The following is a 23,169-nucleotide window of genomic DNA, read 5'->3' as shown; positions in this document are numbered from 1 at the left end:
GCAGAAAGGGGAAATTGGGGCACCTCCGAGGTGTGGGGTGCTCCTTGGCCCCATGGCTGGGGGGTGGGAGGGTTGTTTGATCCTTTCTGTGCCCCCAAAGCAGCAACAGGGGCTTGGTCTGGTCCCTGAGTGGTGGTGGCTGTCACAGCCAAGAGCTCCCTTCCTCCCTTCCTCCCCTCCTCCCTTCCTCCCTTCCTCCCTTCCTCCCTTCCTCCCTTCCTCCCCTCCTCCCTTCCTCCCTTCCTTCCTTCCTTCCTTCCTTCCTTCCTTCCTTCCTTCCTTCCTTCCTTCCTTCCTTCCTTCCTTCCCCCCTCAAATGTCTAGAGCAGTTAATATTGCCAATCACAAAACCTCCAAACTACATTTGGCATGTGGTGATAGCGCAACAAAAGCTGCCCAACAGGCAATTAACAGGCTGCTTTTGCAGACTGTTCCACCTAAGACTTTAGAGCTCTGTAAACTTTTTCAAATATTTGCAGTAATTGCCAAAATGTAAGTGGCATTTTAGTCAGAACAATTGTTCAGTGAATCCCATGAAACATGCAAAACTGAGCTGAGAGAAAGTTTTCTTTTAAAATATTTGGTTTTAATCAGCACGTGACTTAAAGAAACATCAGAACTAATTCCTCATCAGCTGAAGACCATCTACATCTGTTGTGCCATAATTCAGAGTAACTGTTTTCACATCAGGACTTCAGCCCAGCCAAGTCACTAGGCACCCAAATCCCAACAGTTGCTTTCCAACTTCCACAATCGGTATGCAACAATAACAACACGCTAACCAACCCTTCCTATAAAAAGGCTGACAACTTCTCTAGGTGGTAATTTGCTATGTGTAATTACTGCAGAGGGTCACATTTAAACAAAGATCTACACTTTGGTGCACTGGTTTGTTGTTCAGTGAAAAGGCCTGTAGCTTAGCTAAGCTAAGCAAAAACTGCAAGCATAGACCATCTTTTTTTTTAATATGAAACATCTCACAACCTGTAAAAGAACTGAAGGTCCAGATTGCAATTTTACTCAAATTTTCATATCTGCAGATTATGTCCTCACTTACATCATTGTAAGAGAAGGCTCACACTATCTAAGGATCTGATTTTTATCTCATTTGCCGTCAGAGGTTCTTAAACATGTGGAAATGAGACTAGGAGTAAAAATACATTTTTTTAAAACTGAGCATTACTGGTGGATATCTTGTTAACGACTTCCCATCACAAAGATCATTAATCGGATTTGTTCAGCTGCTAGTATTTGACAGAATATCGATGGAAAGGATTTCTTTTCTCCTTTCCTTTATCTCCTTACTACCCTTTACATGTCCAGAGATGGTTTTTGGTTTACAGTAAAGAATACCTATCTTGGTGCCGCAAATTCAACATCACTGTCAGCCAGTGCTCCTCTATGTAAGGAGAATGTAATTGCTTTACCTTGACTCTAGTTTCTTCTCCAAGGAGACACCAGGAGGTTCTTTAAATCCCCGGGAAACAAGCGAGCTCAACAGTAGTTCAGTGTAATATGATTCAACATTTTTACACTGTATCTGGCTTGTGGAGAGGGAACAGAATGACTGCACATTCACTTGTTATGGCTTTTCTGAGGGAAGGGAGGGAGGCACGCCAAATAGAGGTCAGCAGCAACAAAACTCTTTAAGTATACACACCTAGTGGAAGAGGAAGCTTAACCTCCCTTCCCCGTGCCCTGGAATTCCCTCTTGCCTCTGATTTTCGGCAGATTATTTGCTGAGCCCCCTGAAGTCTTATTTTCAAGTGCCAATGCTTTTCAAATGTGGTACATTACCTCAAGTGAGATTTACACAGTTACTACTTTCCAGCTCTCTTTTAAGAACAGTGTTGGCGATGGCTCTACGCAATCATAGTGACAGAGTGGATAAAATTTTTGTTTCTCTCAGACCAGTGAAATTTCTTGAAGGCTGTTATAGTCTTTGTACTAAATAAATAAATACATAAATAAGAAGGCACACATATCTAGTCTTTGCTGTTCACATTAACTGCATTCATACTATGCCCATATGAATCTGCTTTTACACTATATTTAGAAAAGGCTGCATTTCAGCTAATACACTTGGCAGGTTTCTAAAACATTATTATTACACATTCCTAATGCCTAATAAATAATAACCTATTAGGAAGCCACTGTTACTAATGGAGAACTTTTCAGGGACATGCCCAAGTTGTTGCAGGCTGAGTGACTATCCAGCTCACACATGAAACTTCCCCAGAAGCCACCTTTTATCTTTATCAGTGAACTAAGTCTCCTCTCACTCTGGTTTAACAGTTCAGTAAGTCTGATTCCGTAGCTGCCCACGTAACTGTCCACATGAGACGACGTGCTCATCTGCCACAAACTCACACACTTGGCCAGTCCAGATTTTCTAAACTACTTTGACAGGTTAACTTTGTGCAGGCAGGCTCTCGGAAGGGAACTTCTCTGAAGGGAAATTGTTTTTCTGCATCACTCTAACCTTATGTGGGACCTGGTATTGTCTATCCCTCTTGAAGCCAGCAGGAAAACAGAAAGCTGACATTAGGATGATGTTGTGTGCTTTGGCGAATTTGAAATGCAGCTGTGCTCACATTTGATTTGGATCAAACTTGTACTGATCCAGTAGAGAACAGAAACAGTACTATTAATTGTGGAAACAGCCTCAACTCTGCCTCATATTTTTGAACTGTCGTCTGGTGTATATATAGGTAAACATGTTTCTGTTTTTACAGATGGACTCTATTTTGGGACAGAAAATCAACAATTAATGAGTTTGGGCTATAGGTCTTTCTACTGAAAGCCAATATACCAATTCCATGACTTCATCAAAATTACAGGGTAAAACTTCACTTGAAGCATTAAAATCTGGCACAGGCAGGTTAAAGCCTAGGAGACACATGCATGAAAGCTTGATAGTCATCTTCACAAATTAAGCCAAAGGTCTTAATTGAGCAGCCATTGACTAAGAATTCAAAGAAACTACTTGGAACCTCTTGGCTGAATGACCAAAAAAGTGCAATAGAATCTTGTGTTTCAGGCAATAATCTGATCGCACAGAGGATCAAAAGAACATTTTCTCCAACCACAGCCAAGCAACACAAAAATATGCTGCATTTGTACAGTGTTTTGTTTGGGATCAATATGCAATGCAGGGCAATATTCCTGATTTGTACATTTACTTCTGGTTTGTCAAAGTTCATCATTTAGAGCTCTGAATCTGTGAGAAAAACCACATGTCCTAATTCTGGGTTTTGTGTTCTCATCAAAGGTCTTGCTTTCTATTTTCCTGTGTGTACTGAGAGGCAGTGTTCCAGGGAGCAATGGAGAAGTGTCACTGCAGACAGACTCCTTCAGTACTGGTATTTAACGACCACTCTACAACTGAGATTTACTTGCTAACACAGCTAGGTCTGTTATCCATACAAATCTCCTTCTCTTGTTGAGAAAGGTCTGAATGCACCATTTAGCACAAATGGCTCTTTGGTTACTTTTTTTTTTTTTTTTTTTTGTTTCTCTTAAATTCTTGACAGCTTCTCCCTGTTTCATCTACCTGCTCATGTGGCATTGTACCTCCCGCTAAGGTTAGCAGCTGGCTGTAAATCTCATGCCAGCCCTGCTTTTTTTTTTTTTTTTTTTTTTTTTGTGGGAGATTGTTTCACATACCTCCAATCTTGGCATTAAAGGCGATTCCTACTGTGCAGTGTGAGTTGTTTGCCGTGGCTGCCACTTCTCCAGCACAACGGGTTCCATGCCTGCAGTCAGACAAACATTTTTTCCAAGTAAGCACAGACTGTTGGGATTAAAGGCTTTGACTTTGCTCATCCTTGAGTGCTAAAAGCACAACTATCCCCAATCTCTTGCACTACTTAATCCCTCATAGTTATTTATACCCGTGTTACAATATTCCTCCAAACACATTTTTACGTTATTATCACAATCATATTAAAGTCTTCATGGTAGGCTTTCTACCTACTGGAAACATGCACAGTTTGTACCAAAGAATAATACAAAATCTACAGCAATAGAAAGAAGTATGGGATACCAGTTCTTGATTTTGAACGAAATCTTACGTTATAGACAGACTTTTGTCCTGCATTCTCCCACAATTCCTCATGCTGTTAGTATGTAGATCTCCATACACCCAACAGCAGGCACAGCCCGTACCACACTTTTCCATGAGGAAGACAAGATTGTGCCAATGCCCATACTGCTGTTTAGAGACAAACCTAAGACCGACTATATGCCAGGTATATTCAAAGCTTCTGTATAGGCATGCCCTGGTCATTCTTTAGGCCAATGCTGCAAGCCTGTTGCCTTTCTGGGAGCAGAACAAAACAGCTGAACTACCCTCCACATCAGAGGTATACTCTGTGCCTGGGAGCAGGGCTGGGCTGCAAGGGTATAATCTTAAGAAGCTGCTGAAGGAAAACACAAAACCTCCAGTGGTTGCTCACCCCCGTCCACACTGTGCAAAGCCACCAGTGGGATGCCTCGCCTAGCACTGATCCATGCTCTCTACAAGATGAGAGTGGGCATCCGTACGACCACCATTGCAGGAAAGCTGCCCCTTCTTTTTCTCATTTTTGCCTGCAATATAGGTTTCACAGGGTGTTTTCTACCAGAAAGTTTTGCCCTCATCCTTCTGCAGTTAGGCAGCTTTGTTGCAGAAATGCAACACAAGCAACAAGGAGCAGACAGGGAACTTGAGAGAGCTGCTGTGGAGAGGAGATACGGAGGTTCAGCTGACAGGAAAAGAGATGGGGAGGTGATGAGATGGAGATAGAAAGATAATATAAGGCTTGGGTAGCCACAAAAAAAAGTTTAAAAAGTCAAGGCAAAAATAGATAACAACATGGCAAGCACTTCAGAGAAGGCTAAGTGAGGTCAGTTGTGTACACAGGCACTCTTCTGCTGGTGGTGGTTGACAGACTGCTTACATAGACATCTGGAGAACATGAATGTTTTTGAATTAAAGTTGACGCCCATATTACAGACAAGAATCACAGTTCCTTTCTCTTGGTACAGCTTGTTTTGGGTAGAGTCACTCCTTATTTCCTTGTTATTAGTGCAACTTTTTTCCCTTAACCTTTTGAGACATTTAGATGAGAAACACTGAGATAACTTGTTTGGAATGGATTAATTAATGTAAAACAAGAACTAGAACAAATAGGACTAGGAAAAAAGGAGAGGAAACAAACAAAAAAAAAGCAATATAAGTGATCAATGCTGACCTGTAAGAATTTCAAAGGAGAGCACTCAGTTTATCAGATAAGTAAGATATATATAATTTATGAGAAAAGTGTACTCTCTATTCACAAAATCGAAGTTAGTTGCTGATAAATCCTAAAGCTGGATCAAGGTTTCACAATTATATGCATATTTCAACTAATTTCCTATTCATCTGTTCACAAATTCATCACGGGATTGCCAAACTTCATCAGAGATTTTTTCAAGACTGAATTTGTAGTATGCTTTTCATATGAAGCCTAATTTTCTTCATTTGAAGAAACCCTATCTAACTCTAACTGATAAACCAATGTTTTATCCTATTACAGGATTATTTTGAAAAGCCTGAAGTAGATAACTCAGAAATCACAGATGAAAACAGGTATTAAAAACACCCTTGTTCATTTCCAAGTATTTTCAAGTAGTGTTCTAGCTCTGTGTTTATTTGAAGTTGTGTCCTTTTAAAATGTGTTAATATTTATAGGAAAATTCCTGTCGTAAAAATTTTTTAGAGGACACCATATTCCCAAACTTCTCTTTTTCTCCTTATGATTTTGCATGTAAGTTTAGAGGTGTTATCACTTAAACATCAAAGCATGGATGACTGTACTCTAGGAATGTAAAAATACCCACATGCATCACCTCAATGCATATAATTCATTAATAAATCACTGCCTGCCTGGTGAAAGGCATGTGGCTGAGCTGCAGCTTCCCAGAGGGAGACTGCATTGGCAAGAAACCCCTCATGGGTACCAAGTGATGGGAGGAAGGTTTTTCAGTAGAAAAAGGGGACAGATCAAAACCAAACCTGGAGGAGGGAGGCTGCCTGAATAAGAATGGAAGAAAAAGCTTCTCCATGGTTCTTATCAGAGTAAATGAATACTTGCTGCTTTGCTAGCTACATCCACCAAGCACCATCAAAAGGGTTAGGTTTGCACCAGATCACCAAACACTCCCTGGTCAGCCCAGGGGCACATAATGTTTGTAGAGGGGAAACAGAGGGGACGTGTGGTGGGTGGTGGTGGGGCAGATCACAGTGTGATTGCATGTCCCAGCAGCAACCCAAAGTAACACGGGATTAACAGCAACATGAAACTGTAGCCTGAAGTCCAGCTAAGGTGGAAGTAGCTGCAGTGGTAGATGTTATTTCTGTAAGAAGCAGTCGAGGCTTTAAAGGACTGCTATGGAAGTATCGTGACACATTATTTATTGAATTAAAGCACAATAAGAAATGTCATGTAAATTTGTCCAAGAAAAAACGCATATTCCAGAGAGAATTCGATCTTCAGACAGTTTTACAATATGTGAATTAAGTCAACTTTGCTGAATATTTCCTTAGTCCTCACTTATTTGAAAATCCTTCCTTTTACTACCTTTTAAGTCCAGTAATGCTATAAACTTATTTTGTGGGCAGATTTTTATGTTATACCCTTGTTTGTTGGCCAAGATTATTGTTAATTGCATTCCACATTTATTACAGAAACGACAAAATTAGAAGTTATTTTATTAATTTCAAGGTCATATGTATAAAATTGCATTTCTTACAATTAGTTTTCCCCCTGTGTGAATCAATCATATATGCAACTCAATTTGTTTTAATATGTTATCTTTTATAAGTCCTTTAAATAATATTTCAATTTTGCTGTGAAAGGGAAGACTTTCTAAAAAATCTGCATATAAAAAATTATGTTCTTTCCACGCTGCTTTTAATTTTCTCTGTCCTAGATTTTTGCTTGGGGTCTACAGTTTGGAACACACTCTGAATTCTGCAGTTAAAATTAGAAAAAGCCTTCTGATTAATCATTACACTAATCTCTTAACTACCTTGATAAACAAATATGATGAAACTGATGCCTGAAATTGTTTGCCGTAAAGCTATGAAAACTTCTACTGAACATGAAATCCTGAAAACTTCAAACTACAGTTTATGGAAGCAGCATAACCTGTAGCAAGAGCTGAAACAAGAAGCATTTTCAAGTTAGCTTTTTTTGTGAGTGTATATATATATCAAAACACAACAATCTCTTGTCTTTGTGGGATGCCTGCATCACATGCAACTTGTTTAAAAAGTTGATGCCGTCCTAGAAGAAAGCATGACTGCCCTTCTATGAAGGCCTATCTTGATAAACTTTAAGGGTCAATACTTTCTTTTGCTGGATCCTTTGCCAGCTTATGTTGAAGGGAAAATAAAGGGCTATTAAATGGCACTTTGAAGAGACACTCAGCTAAAAGGTTTTGCATTTGGCCTTTGTGTGAACGTCAAGGTGATGTAATATCACAGAAACCTGAATGAAAGCTTGGTTATGAGACGTTCTGCCCATCTACAAATGTGTCTCTTACCTGGATTATAATAGAAAGAAAAGGAATGGAAAGGGAAAAAAAGCTTTTTTGTTGTTGTTTGTCTCATAAGGAGAGGGATGAAAAATTGCCATTCAAAGACAAATTCAGGCTCAAGAGGCCATCAGGGATTAGAAATGAGATGGCACAAGTTATTTCAAAAAAAGTTGTACTTAGCTGCCGATACAGTTGGCCAGCGCTTTCCACTATAAAACTATATTTTATGATTCTACATAGATTAGCTGCTTTAGCTAGTTTTTCCCTTCCAGGCAAATAAGTACAACTTTTTCAGAAATGTATTTATTTTCATTTTTGTATATGAGAGAAATAGAACACAAACAAAGCAAATATGAAAGAAAATTGTTTTTCTTCTCTTTTTATAAGGAGGAAATTTGTCAGTCTGTCATTAACAGTAAGTAGGATGTGAAAGAACTACTCAGGAAGATGTTAGTAAAGGTCACTTTTTTTGCCATATGATGTCCTCACTATTATATGGAGAACTTGAAAAAAAATTGTTGAAGACATACACTTCTATGGAAAGGTGTATGTTGCTTTTTTTCTGCTGCATGCATGAACAGTGCCCGGATACTAAAAGTACTGTCTTTTGATGGCTCTTTAAGTATAAGATAAAATAAATTTAGCAGCTACACACTCTTCAGTTATGCAAAGTAACCTTTTTCAGCAATGGATTTTTTCTGAGACAGAAATGGCTCAGAATTTCAGTCCATGATGGAAAGATAAAAGGTGCGTGTTCTGTGATTAACTGTCACTCCCCATCCCACCAATAAAATTTGAACACAAGACCTTTATCTTTCAAAAATCACTCTTAATTTGCCTTTCAGAAGAGGAAGAAGACACAAGGAATCAAGAACATCCTTACGATAAAATTAATTAAGCTCACCTCTGAATGTTTATAATAAGGAAATATTCAGAGTTAGTGAAGACAGCTGCTGGTAATTTCAAAAGCTCTTGCTGTGTAATTTGGCTCTGTTATTTCAGAGCTTCCATCTCTGACAGCTATTCTTTGAATTCCACAAACACTCTGACCGTGCATTTCTTTGCCGCATTTTACTCTTCTGGAGTTCATGAAGTCTTTCAGAACACAAAGAACTCAGGGGACTGGAGATTTAAAGCTCTCCAGCTTTTCATGACACTAACATTATAGTTGAGCCCACTTCAACCTGTCACCAATGAGTCTTTTCAGAATGGGAACTTAGGTAGAAAAGAGTTTCAGAGTATTTCAGTGCAAGCCCATCACACACATCTCTGGGCATACCAGTAATTTACTGAGGTCTTCTAACACAGGCAGCATGGGAATTAGTTTGTAAACAAGGGAAGAAAACAGTAGCTGATTGGAGGGGGTATTTCTGTTTGTTTGTTTGTTTGGGGGTTATTGTTTGGTTGGTTTTCTTTTAATCGAGGGAAATGTGTCCAGGAAAGAAGAAAACTTCATGTTCTTTGCAAATGCTATGCTGCACATATTGTAAGAGTGGATATTAAATAATTGCAAAAAGGTTAGAATAAGTAGTCTAAAAGTTTACATAAGGCCATAAGCATTTCAATAGGCTGTACTTCAACAGCCTATTTTTGATAATCACCAACTTCCTTTCTCAGCATAATTATGCAATAAACATATTCCCTATGCATAAAGACAATGTAAATGTTAATTAAAAAAATTACTTATCTCTATTATAAATCAGAGTAGAACTCCAGGGGTGGAGCCTGTAACATGAATTAAACTACTTAGTTAGTGGACATTGAAAATTATAGGACTAAAGGAACTTTAAATGTTAAAATAATTTACAAACCTCTATGAGGAGAGGAAGAAGGGAATTTTAGGTTGCCATTGTTATCTGTGGGGAAATATCTGAGTTGGCATTTATTTCTTTCAAAAATCATCTTTCATTTTCAAAGATCTAGCTTAGACTGGAGTATATTTGTAAACAGGAAAACATGATATCTGAGACACCACAATGTTGTAACTGCTGGAGAAAATGTGTATTTTAACAGCAATCATCAGAAATGCATTTTATCCGAAATGCATTTTATTGCATCCCAAAATAATGTCTGTGTAATGCAGAAGAAATAATGTTTTAGACATTTCATATATAAATGGTCTCTAACAATCTGGAGGATGAAAAATACTTTCCAAACTGGCACTAGGTTGGGATGTTGTTCTAGGAACATCTGAAAAAGGAAGTATAAAGGATCTGTTAGAAGTTAAAAGCATGAGCAAGGAAAACTTCAGTCTTTAGCCTTTAAACCATAACCTGCTACAGCTGAAAAATAAGAATAAAGCTATTTCACAAAGGAGAGATATTTGGATACTAAGAGTGGAGAAAGAGATGACATAGTAAATGTGAAAAACAAGTTACACAAATCTTCAGTGTGAGATGTCAGGAAAAATGCCAAAGACTTTGGTATTACATCACAGACAGGATCCTGTTTCTGAGCATAATGGTGTTGTAATGTGGTTACAGCACAGGACTGGAAGCTGTCTTGAGACAAGGCTAATGACTTTTTGCATGATTATGGGAAGTTAGTTAAAGAATAACTTGAAAGTATCGCATCTACTTCTCACAAACAAAATCAAAGATGACAGCATTAAAACAAACACATGGAACACTTCACAACTCGGACATGCACATCTTAAACTTAATGGTGTGGGTAGCAGCGATGCTGCCTTGCCACTCTCTCTACATTTGTTAGCTGTTAGTAGGCAGCTAATTTGTCACAAGTGCGAAGTTCTGATATGAGGCCAGCAAAGGACTGTGCTTCCATAATATTAATTACCATTTAACAGTTTTGGTTTTATGAGTGGGCAAATGAATCTTAACATATAAAACAAATATATCTTTTTCTGTACTTTCTACAAAGGCAAAACAAACAATGAATAAAAGGTCTGATGGAGCCAATGAAATATAACATACAATGAGAAATAGCAAACAATATCAGCAAGTAATATATTGAGAGAAGTTTAGAGTTTTATGTGTTAAAAAGAAAAAGAATTATTTACTGATGTCTTAATATGTTTTAATCCAAAGAAAAATTTTAACTCAGTCTCTTTTCTGGAGGGAAAAAGGCATTGGTGAGAAGAAATAAAATTGTTCAAAAGCCAGAAAACAGCAAAACTTTCAGCTGAGTTTTTTCTCATGCAGCCTTTCATACTATACAGTAACCTTCTTAAGGCAGGTAATCCAATTCTTGTTCTGATTCATTAAAGCAAAGCACAAGTATGAACAGTACAGTTTAGTTCCTATGCACTGGAATTAAACCTCTTCAGCAGCAACATCAAGGCCAGTATTGCCTTGGAACAGTATATTGCTATCTAGATATACCTCTTCAAAAAAGGACTGTTTCGTTTGTTTTTGAAACTGAAGAATATGAGGCTGCTTAGACTTCAAGGCTTCCCTGTCACATAAGCAAAAAGATGTTTTTTTAACCTAATTCAAACTGGTAAGGCTGTAGAAGGGATAGAAAGGCATAGAACAAGGAGGATGTGCTTCAAGTGATTCGGGCAATCATTTTATGTGTATGAGGGTGGTTGATCCCTTTTTGTGTGCAGCCTGAAGAATAGACTAGCATAAACACTTGGGAAGAGCTGAATATCTGCCTATACTTTTCTCATTCTCAATCTGTGAGATTCCACACTTTTATCACTTCACTCATGACATACAGAAAAAAGGACAAATGGAACCCCAATTTCAAATCTTTTTGGAATACGGCTAACAAAATGGTAAGGGGAACTTAAGAGGGGAAGGGGACAGACAAAATCAGGCATGCATTTTTTCACAAGAAAAATTGTTATAATCACTTTGTAAAAATGGTTAATTTGGTATTTTTTTTACGCTTGGAATTACTGGTTCAATACAATAATTAAACTGCCTCTTACCAGTCTGCAATGGTCTCAGTCAACAGAACACAATCCCAGAACTTAGATTGTGCAGCATCCCAATAACTTTCTTAACTTTTAATAACAGTGAAGTAACACTGTACTCTTGCAGAAACAAAGGCATCTTTGAAATTTCCCAAGGCGATCACTAAAAATTCCAAACAGAATAAACCACATTCCCAGTACCACATCCTTCTTGATTGGGACACTATCCCTCCCTTATATATTAACATTGCCAGTAGATGACAGCAGTAAAGTAACCTACATCGGGCCATTATGTGTTTCAGGTATCTCTGGATGAAATCCAATTTTTCTTTGGGAAAAGAAAGAATAAATGTGGGTCTATGGATGCCTCTCTGTGGTTTTCTGTGTGAGGCTGGACACAGCTGGCACATGCGTTAGGTCATCTGTTGTGAACCAGTTCATGTTCCCAGCAGTTCCTCCACGTATATCTTGTTTTTCAGTTCAATATTGGCATATAGATAATGCAAGCAATATATCCAACCAGATAGTGGGAAAAAAACATCTTTCTGGCAAAAGTCCTGACATCCAGACCCTGGTTCAGTGCGCACTGTTTACCATGGCAATCTTTGCTTTAGCATCACTTTTCTACATTTTTTGAGCCTTCTGTATGTGAACACAAGCACACTTAATACATACAGTACTGTGCACAACTATGGAGGACTGTTTCTTGCTTGTCTCAATTATAGCCATGGTTATAAAACAGCAGTCATAACCTATTGGAATTAATGAAACATCTTTGAAGCTGTAAACATTAGACATGTTATGCTTTCATATCAACGAGAGTTTGATCACAAAGACAGTGCAATCAGATGCTGGACACGGAGAAAAGCAGAGGGAGGGGACACAAGAAAAACACGGGGCATACGGGACATACAGCCTTCACGATTCCTTCCTCTATACCAGCCGGTGTCTCAGAGAACACCCGCAAGCTGCTGAGCATTAAACAGTAGTGGGTGAGAGTAATACCTGGAGAGCCAAAAAACCGCCTATGGAAATAACTGCAAGACAAAGCCTGAACGTGGAAGCTGCAGAAGAAATAATGCCCCTGACAGTTCATAATCCCATGCCGCAGCCAATGCACTATCTTCTGAAGTCCTTATAATGCTATATTCATGTTTAAGCCTGCAAAATGATGCTGCCTCATGCCAAAGAAATGCAGTGTGGATACTTACAGGTCCCAGCTGACTAGAAAATAACCTCAGCAGGTGCTTTTTCTCTTTCCATCTCTTCCCATCCCCATGCAAGAAAATTCTAGATCCTTGTTAAAAAGAACAGTTCTGACACAAAGGTCATCTTGTAATTTTCAAAGTCAACGTACTACCCAGATTTCTAATTTCACTGAATTTTCACTGAATTTCACTGAATTTTAGAGTTGGAAGGGACCATAGAGATCATCTAGTCCAAATCCCCTGCTGAAGCAGGATTGCCTAGAGCTAGAGCATGTTACTCAGGACTGCATCCAGGCGGGTCTTGAAAATCTCCAAGGAAGGGGACTCCACAACCTCCCTGGGCAGCCTGTTCCAGGGTTCCGTCACCCTCACCGTGAAGAAGTTTCTCCTCATATTTGAGTGGAACCTCTTATGTTCCAACTTGTGCCCGTTGCCCCTCATCCTCTCACTGGGAACCACTGAAAAGAGTCTGGCTCCCTCCTCCTTCAACCCTCCCTTGAGATACTTGTAGGCATTGAAAAGGTCTCCCCTCAGCCTTCTCTTCTCCAGACTAAAGAGTCCCAGCTCTCTCAGTCTCTCCTCATAAGGGAGATGCTCCAATCCTTGAATCATCTTTGTTGCCCTTTGCTGGACTCTTTCTAGTAGTTCCCTGTCCCTCTTGAACTGGGGAGCCCAAAACTGGACGCAGTACTCTAGTTGTGGTCTCACCAGTGCAGAGTAGAGGGGGAGAATGACTTTCCTTGACCTGCTGGCTACACTCTTCCCTATGCAACCCAAGATACCATTGGCCTTCCTGGCCGCAAGAGCACACTGTTTACTCATTGTCATTTTACTGTCCACCAGGACCCCTACATCTTTCTCTTCAGTAGTTGTCTCTAGCAGGTCCACCGCTAACCTGTACTGGTACCTGACATTTTTCTTCCCCAGGTGCAGGACCCTACACTTTTCCCTGTTGAACCTCATGAGGTTCTTCCTTGCCCAGCCCTCCAGCCTGTCCAAGTCTCGCTGGATGGCAGCACAGCCCTCCGGGGTGTCAGCCACTCCTCCCAGTTTGGTATCATCAGCAAACTTGCTGAGGATACACTCTGTCCCCTCGTCCAGGTCACTGATGAATATATTAAACAGCACGGGTCCAAGTATTGACCCCTGGGGGACTCCACTGGTTACAGGCTTCCAACTTGAACCTGCTCCATTAATAATTACCCTTTGGGTCCTGTCACACAGCCAGTTCTCAATCCACCTCACTGTCCCCTCATCCAGCCCATACTGCCTCAGTTTCCCAATGAGGATGTTATGGGAGACAGTGTCAAAAGCCTTGCTGAAGTCAAGGTAGATGACATCTGCTGCCCTCCCCTCATCCAACCAACCGGTTATGGCATCATAGAAGGCTATCAGATTGGTCATACATGATTTACCCTTGGTAAACCCGTGTTGCCCACTTCCAATAACCCCCCACTCTTCAACTTGTTTGGAGATGACATCTAGAATGAGTCTCTCCATCACCTTCCCAGGGACAGAGGTGAGACTAACTGGTCTGTAGTTCCCAGGGTCCTCCTTCTTGCCCTTTTTGAAGACTGGAGTGATGTTGGCCTTCCTCCAGTCCTCAGGCACCTCTCCTGTTCTCCACGACTTCTCAAAGATGATAGAGAGTGGTCCAGCAATAACGTCTGCCAGCTCCCTCAGCACTCGTGGGTGCAACCCATCAGGCCCCATGGACTTATGAATGTCCAGTTTGGCCAAGTGGTCCCGAACCTGGTCCTCCTCTACTAGAGGAAAAATTTCCTCTCTCCATACCATCCCCCTTGCCTCTAAGGCCACAGATTCATGAGGGGCAGTCCTAACAGTGAAGACTGAAGAAAAGAAGGCATTCAGCAACTCTGCTTTCTCCGTGTCTTCCACTACTAGGGTGCCCACCTCATCCATCAGTGGGCCCACATTATCCCTAACCTTTCTCTTATTGAAAATACAAAACACCCAAAGCAATCAAACAAACATCTAATCTGAAAAAACCCATCTGAAAACCTTCATAAAAAGTGACTGGAAAAAATCTGTAAGTCAACAGGAAACAAGATATGTTTCTAGACTTTGTCAGCAGATGTGTGGCTTCATCAATGACTATTTTGCTTAGAAATTGCACTGATTTAGATGGAAAGACATAAAAGTGCTTAAACAAACAGGCAAGTTTGCAGTCAGCTTCTTGTAACATTTTAACAATGTTTTATATCACCTTAATTTACCCTTGTTAATTACAAAAATAAAATATTTCCACCTGACATAGGTTCATTTAAGATGAGAATTGGAAAATAAGTCTTTACACTACTACTATACACAACTATATGGATAATGAACATAGTTTAAGGTTTAAGGTTTTGTTAACGCTTTAAGAGTCTAAAATTAATCCTAATTTGGGAACAAGGCCTCAGAATGCAAAGAAAGTTAGAGTCACTCCCAATATTAGTTTACACAAATCAGAAACTCTTTGTATGCTTTATGAATCGTTCCTATTAGCTTAATTCAACTTCAGCTGCAGGTTTATATATTAAGTTTCACTAATGAACCATTGTCAGTGTTTCTGAATATACAGCTACCTAAAGATGATGATATATTATAATTTGCAACATTTTTTAAAAGTTTTAAGAGTAAGAAATGGAATATTGACACAATGAGCATTTTTGGCTAGGCCATGCCTTTGCTATTCCTAAGATAATCCACCCATCTTTATCTACGATAGCCTTATAAAACACAGACTTGGACACAAGTAAAGCTTGCTAGAGATTTACTGCTGAAAATTCCAAATGTACCACCTACAGTGAACATGCTTGTACTTCAGAAAGCTCACTGTGTACTGGCTACACAGTATTATCTAAACAACAGGCATAAAGACGAGCTTTGAATGAGATAGCTACAGGTGAAGTAGTCAGCCATTTTTTTTGAGCAAAGGAAAAAAGTGAATAACTAAAATCTGCACATTTGCTTTCACATTTGCTTGCATTTCAGCACCTTTTACTATAATGTCTATGACTTAGAAAGTCATACTGCTGGATGTAAGAAAATACTACTATTCTCTTTCTACTGAAGAGGTACCAAGAGGTTAAATTTCATAGCTGAGACTAGAAGGAACACCTCTACTAGAATAGCCATGGCTTATTAATGATATCTTTCCACATAAATATGTAAATTCTACACCCCTTTCTATGCACTGTAAGCATATCATCATATCGCATCTGTAAACAAAGCCAGGAATAAAATTTCCAACTGCAATTTCTCAGCATCCCTGCATAAACTAGCAAACTGCATTTAAGCCAGTGAGAGGCAGGAATATTTTTTTCCACGTACTGCTGGCCCACAGTAGAGGTCTACACTGTGAATTAGAAGACCGCATCGCAACCTGTTCAGTTAATGCTTTTTGTCTATTTGATCATACAGCTGGCAAGCTGATTTCTAAGATTTGCAGGGGACCTTCACTTGCTTTTGTGATGTTTCCTATGTATTTTAAGTGTGCTATATATCTGACATCTGCAGATAGCACAAATTCCTCTGACAAGAGTATCTGCTGCTGCTACATGCAGTACCTGTTAAAGGAAGTGAAGAAGCAAAGATGTTTTTCCACTCTTCTTCAATTGTTTTCTATCTACCTCACACTTCATCCAGTCATTTTCACTGCTACAGGTGTCAGTAAAGTGTTGCTTTTCAGGGACCACTTGTCCAGCAGAGCAGCTGTGGTATCAGCAGCTCTGCAACAGCTCCACATTTGGATAGTTCTCCTGCCCATGTCCCTTATACCAGAACATGCCTACATATGCAGAGAATGACTTACCTCATCACAAATCTTGTGGTCTACTTCCCCATTGAATCAGCCTTGTGGGGATAATGCTTCAGGTATTTGTTATCATAAGGAACCCTATCAGAATTACTTTTGTGAACTAGCACATTATTAAAAGGCTGGGATATTGATGCTGGCAGGCAGCTAACCCTCACTCAGTCACTCAGTCCCTCCTTCCCATTGGGATCGGGGAGAGAAGTGGAAAAGCAAATTTGAGAAAAACTTACCAGTTGACATAAAAACAGTTCAATAAATAAGGAAAAAAAAAAAAAAGAGGAAACAATGCAACCAAGTGATGCAAAGACAATTACTCATCACCTCCCATCTGCAGACCAATGCCCAAGCAACAGCTACTTTGGAAAAACTCCACCCCAGCTTTAGTCCTGAGCATGATGTTATATGGCATGGGATATCTCTCTGGTCAGTTGGGATCAGCTGTCCCAGCCGTGTCCCCTTGCAGACTCTCGTCCACCATCAGCCGCCTTGCTTGAGGGGACAGTGTGAGAAACAGAGGACACCTTGATGCTGTGCAAGCACAGTTCAGAAGTAGCTAAAGCACGGGTAATCAAGGCTGTTTGGTCACAAATTTAAAGCATAGCACCATATGGGCTGCTGCGGATAAAAATAACTCTGCCCCAATCAGATCCAGTACAACCTGGTATAACTAGGGAAAAAAAAGCCATTAAAAATCCTTTATCAGGACAGCTCACGTTCCTAGACCACCATGACTAAAACAAAATAACACTAATGCCTGTGTTCTTTTTCACCTTAAATTCATGCCCAGTCATGTCCTCCATTATGGGTACATTCTATACTTAGGTATTTTATCTTCCATTCTTCTCTTTCACAAGCTTTTCTATGACAGCGTATTATCAGTCTCTATTTATCCCAATTCATGGTTTTTATCCAGACTGACACCAATATATATCAGCTGGATAGATCACACATGCTTGAGCAATATCCTTTTACTTAAAAATCTCCAGATTAGAGCCTCATCATTTCTGTGCAATGAAAAAACAAATGAAAAAGGAAAGAAGCCTTCTTTAAAATATTTTGCATCAGTTCTACTGAAATCCCACCTAAACACAAAAAAAATAGTCCTATGAATACAAGAATGCAGATCTGAGGTTTCATGTTTAGACTTCCTTGGCAGGAAAAAGCAATCTATTGTACCTCCCAAAAATAGTCTTGGGGAATGCTTTTAGTGAAAAGATATTCATGCTTCCATGCAAGGAAGATAATGACAGATGCAAGGATCCTGAGGTCATAAGACAAAAAAGAGGAGCAATTCAGCGATGTGCAGACAGGTCACAGACAGGTCTTTACCCATTCTGCATATTCCATTTCTAATAGTGGATGACTGCTGTGACGACATTTTAAAGAAATGAATAATTTATAGCTCTTGGTCTCCACCATATTCTAACTCAGAGACATACTTCCTACCTATTTTGATTTCTGAGTGCAATTTCAATTGCACTGTGCAAGGTATGTGCTATGCTTAATCCTAAATTTCATTTGATGCTGTTTTTTAATGAAACTTGTATCATCGATTCTGCAGGAGCAAGGTTTACTTCTAACTGGAAAAGGGGTTTCAGCATAACAAGCCTAACTCTCACACACTCTCTACAATGCAGAACAAGTTAGAAGCTGTTCATCTAATGTTTATGGAATGTTAAGAAGAGTAGTGCAGTGCAAGGACATAAGTTTGGACTGAAAGGAGAAGTAACACATAATTACACTGTCTTTGGCACTCTTTGACACCTCTAGCCAACAGCCTCACCATCCCACATGCTGCAGAAGTAAAGAGGTCATCGTCTCTACCTCAGTTTGCCAAAATCAGATTTGATGATTGCTTTGGGACCCAATAGCAGCACAATGAATTTTCAAAGCAGGTTACACTTTTGTAGCATAGAGGCCTTCAACACAGTCTACAATGATAATACCCATTGGTTTACTTCTGCATCTGAATTTCTCTATCTTGATTGCTTTCTTTCAGGAAAAAAAAAAGTAATTTGTCTTCAAGAGAGCAATCTGATTTTGCTTAAAGTGTCAAATGTAATAATTTGACTGTCTCTTTAAGAAAAATTACAAAATCACAGTAATGTAAAACAAGGATAGAAAATATAAGCCCGTCTATGGCAATAAACCTATACAGATGCATATTTTTTCTTCTGTAAGAAAAAGCAGCATCTGAGTTTCATCCTGAAAACATCTTATAAAAACACTTACTAATGCCATTAAGACATTTGCTTACAGCATAACTTTGCAGAGTTCAACTGTTAATAGCATGCTATTTAGAAAAATGCTTTGATTAAAAAGCTTTTGGGACTGGATTCACAACTGCTTTATCAAACTTGTAATTAGAGGCCTGCTTTCAATGCCACAAGCATTAAAGGAGGAATCTAAACTATACTTTGTGCATGTATGTGCTGGCAGAGAAATCTCAATGAACCACATTTTGCACTGCGTTTGACTGAGCTGACTACTCTGAAATCAGATGGCAAAACCAATTACCACATCCACAGTGTGGATCCACTCTTTAACCTTCTCTATTACCTACAATATCTGAAAAGGGGATAACACATAGAAATGTATTTGTGCTCTTAAATTCTATTCAGCTGTAGACCTGTATGTATAAACCTATGCAACTTGAAACCGGTCTGCCATTTTACCAAATCAAAACTTGTCTACTGTAGTTGTAGACTTTCTCCTCTGGAGTTCAAAACCTCAAAATACAGACGCGTTCTTAGAGGAAATACCAACTCTGGGAAAAAGACCATCTGAAAAAAACCCTTTCATTTTGAACTCTCCATAAAAAAGAATTCAGAAAAGTGAATGCCACAAATACCGTAACTATCAAAGCTTATATACCTTCTATTGTTGACTTTGAATTAGAGGGGAAGATCCGACTCATTGTTATCAATTATTTACATAAAAGAACCAGAAGCAGTTGCATAATGCTTCAGAATTTCATTTTATTTGTGAGCTCATTGTCTGGTACTTCAGTAATTAGAAACAGGAAAAAGGCTTTCCTGTAGTGTTGTGGTTAAATGTTTTGATACCATGAAAGTCTTATACGTTATATAAAGGATGAGCACTGCTCCTCAAACACTAGTTAGGTAGTAAGAAACTCCACCCAGCGACTGATACCAAGGTAGAGGAAAACGGCTATTTTTTTCGGTTTTGAGCCACTGGAATTCTGGCTGAACTTTGTTTTTGTTTATTCCTCTGCTTGACTTCTCTCACTTTCAATGACTACTCAAAGAAATGTCTTTCCTTTGTCTCTCAAAAAAAAAATATAATTCATACCACTTGTGGACTTCAGAAGGGATTATGTAATGCAGTGTGATAATATAATGAGCAGATCAGAAGAGTTTACCAAAAAGACAATTTTTGGCAGCTTGACAAAACTTTCATTAGGATATTTTCCACTATTGAAGCTGGAACCTGGATTAAACTGCTACTGAATCAAGCCCTGTAGTCCAATGAAATTTTCATTGTCTTGTCAATATGAAATGCTCTCATAAGGGACTGACCATAGATACCAGAGATGAGGGTGCTTGTTGCGGGTGAGTAAATCAGCTTGACAGAGACCGTCTCTCCTCTAGCCTAGCCAATTGTCCTCAGCTACCAGCAATTATGGGGTCACCCTTACTCTCAAAAACTTTCAAATGAACATGCTTCTTATTCTGAAGTAGGAAAACATGAGAATTTCAAAACATCAACACTTAGCCTGTTTTGTGTTCTGTTTTAATGCAGACCTTATCTCTTCCCACAGGTTAAAAGTCCTTTTTCGATTACAATAAAAACTTTAACATGCATTATGTGGTTGGGATTCAAGGTCCATGTTTCTACAATGTTTTTCTTTCAAGGAAAGAAAGCTTTCCACCAAAAATTTTACACACATGCCTCAGGTCCTTCAGTCCTTCCCTGAGAGAAACAAAGCATGTGTGATGATTACCCCCGAGGTAAAGCTACCTGAAGGACAGGCATGTTCATTGGGTAACAGCACTCAAGGACTCTAAATAACAGTTAAAACAGAAAGTGAAGAAAAATATGCTTGAAATGAATCTGTGAAATTATCCTACTTCAGCACAGTACAATTCTGCAAGTTGCAACATTTATTTCCCTTATTTTTAGAATTTTACACTGTAAAGTAAAATTGTACTAAACCAAAATTGGACCTTTAAGGAGAGTAACCAGCAGGCAACAGAGATCTAATATCTCATGATCTCCATGCTGCATCATGCCCCTAGGCACTTAGTTGGGTCACTAGATTGTAATTAACTTGGAGACTAGCTGATGAATCACTAACACTGCTCCTTGTAAAATGTTGCAATCTCACTATAAACTGACCCAGACTGCACCCTACTTCATTATTAACATCTGCTAAAATTGCAGCACAATAGGATATGGCCAAAAGGCCGACAAGTTCAAAATCAGAATAGAACCAAAACATGATAAATCAGGACTGCAATCTCTGACTGGTTCTATACCAACGACCTCTGACTGTTTGGTTCAGACCCTGGTTTTCATAAATGAACACATCACCAGTTCAGAGACAATAATCCAAAACCTGCAGTTTCCTAACAATCCTAACCAAAGTCCATTAAATTTGCAGTGACACTGAGACACACTAGACACCTTACATTCAGTCTTTGGTACCTGGAATAAACAATACCACACTCAATGTAAGCACTTGATCTATTGATCTGAAATACATATAAGTTTATTCTCTACTTTAAATTTTCTTCCTGTTAAGGAAGATTTATCTGCTACCAGAGATGCTTCGCTGGCATCAGACAGACCACACTCTGCTAGATGACACCCTCAATGAATCTTTTGAGTTTTAAGCATCCAGAGGCGAGAGAAAGTCAAGATGAAATGTCAAAGTACAAAAAAAGAGCAAACACAGTGGAGATTCCCTGTGAAAAAGGCCTTTTCCTGGGAGCTGATACCTTGCTTCAACTTATCTCCAGCCTCCTTCCACAGTCAAATCACTGGATTTCCTGGGTCCTCCCTGCAGTTGTGAGCCTTGGGATCTGCAGTTCCATTCTGTCTGAAAGCCTTGTGCAAGCACAAGCAAAAAAAAGAAGCCACTAGTCTAAAAAAATTGCCAAGGTCTTTTGTTGTTGTTGTTGTTGTTGTTGTTGTTGTTGTTGTTGTTGTTGTTGTGACTAGCCATCTGACATCAGAATTGTTTTTTACACAAAAGATAAAGCACAAGATGGTGCAGCAGTGCTTCTCAGTACAGCTTATCTTCCCTTCAGTTTTGTCTGCATCACACGATCCAGCCAATTTCAAAGCAATAGCAACAGGCGCGTACTAGCAATCAAAATGCATAAACTACACAGACAGACAGCCCCAATTGTCAGCACTCCCTTCTATCACACTGCTGCAGTGGGAACCTTTTAGAGATGAGCTTTCAAGCCAGCAATGAGAGACTTCAGGCTCCCCATGTTTGACTGCTCAGTTCTTCAGATATCTGCTCTGAATGGTGTCACAGCAGTCAATGAAGCTTTTTATTTTTACTTTATTGACTACCCAGGAGGCAACAGAAGCTGATCTGCCTGTCAAATATCCAGTATCCATTCCGATTAAATGGCTCAGGACATCTACAGGTCTTCACCATAGGCAGACAGTATAAACTAGCAACTTGTTACACTTGGAAGAAAATTAAGTATTTGGCATCTGTTTGAGCATCGACATTAATTTGACTGACAAAGAAAAGTAATAATGAATTGGAATGGGTGCCACAGAAAAACCGTGTCAATATGTTGGATCAAGTAGGACTGAAACTCATTAATTCATTAACTGTTTTGCTGTTGTGAGAAAGGATGTAAAACTGTCCAGATACTGCAAAGTTTAGACATAAGTAGCTTGTGTTTCTGATGATTTCTGAACAGCAAAAATTACTGTCTCCCAAAAATCTTACACTTATTAAAATATAATTTAGAAGGTTATTAAAATAAGTTATTTATGTAGTGGGATGCATTGCTGAAGAATGCTGAAGAGGCATCCAAAGAGTGACTCAGTATCTCCAAAACAGAAACAACAGCTTACTTTTACTTTTTCTTACATAAGTTTATTAAGAACTGCATTAAAGTCAACTGGTATTATTCAAAGAGTTTTTTAAAAGGTCCTCTGTTTTATAAAAGTACCTCTCAGCAGACTACGACCTAAGCTCTGAAATATCATCCCCGAGAAGTTTCTCTTGAAACAGAAAACTAATGTTCGTTCGGTCAAAATATCGAAATGTTTTAATACTATGAACATTTCTGTTTATTTCTGAGGCTATACAACGGGTAGAGTACCATTTCAGTGATCTGCATTCTAAAGACCTGTGACTGGTAATGCCTAATTGTTTCAATACAGATGGTTGCAGGTAATGGTGGAATAACAGAAAAAGAATAAAGCAGCAATATTCAGCAGTAAACCAAAGCAAGATGCTTTGCATAGCAGGAATGACTTCATCCACAGCTGACTGCTGTCTTTAGCCTCTGAGCAAAAGGAAGCTCTAGTATAGGCCTGTACCATTTACAAGCTTCATGATTTGCTGCCAATATGTAGAAACCAAAGTAAACTTCTGGCAGGACTCCTACATACCATAGTAGTTAAAGAAACTATCGTCCCACCCTGATTTTGACTACAAGCCTTGAAAGATTAGTTCAATGTTTCTTTCTACCCTCCTATTC

General features: G+C 39.1%; 1 protein-coding gene across 2 annotated transcripts in view; it reads right to left on the bottom strand.

Moving 5' to 3' along the window:
* PCSK5 (proprotein convertase subtilisin/kexin type 5) overlaps positions 1-23,169 on the bottom strand; it is a 303,186-nt gene that overhangs the window by 195,164 nt on the left and 84,853 nt on the right. For both annotated transcript variants that reach the window (XM_014951658.1, XM_014951659.1), the window contains exon 6: positions 3,667-3,755. In XM_014951658.1, coding sequence (XP_014807144.1) covers positions 3,667-3,755 — 89 coding nt within the window. The remainder of the gene's footprint in view (positions 1-3,666; positions 3,756-23,169) is intronic.

The sequence above is a fragment of the Calidris pugnax genome, unplaced genomic scaffold (assembly GCF_001431845.1).
Source record: "Calidris pugnax isolate Ruff unplaced genomic scaffold, ASM143184v1 scaffold207, whole genome shotgun sequence".
Classification (NCBI taxonomy): Eukaryota; Metazoa; Chordata; class Aves; order Charadriiformes; family Scolopacidae; genus Calidris; species Calidris pugnax.
The sequence above is the reverse complement of the archived record's forward strand: the minus strand, read 5'-3'. Positions and strand labels throughout refer to the sequence as shown.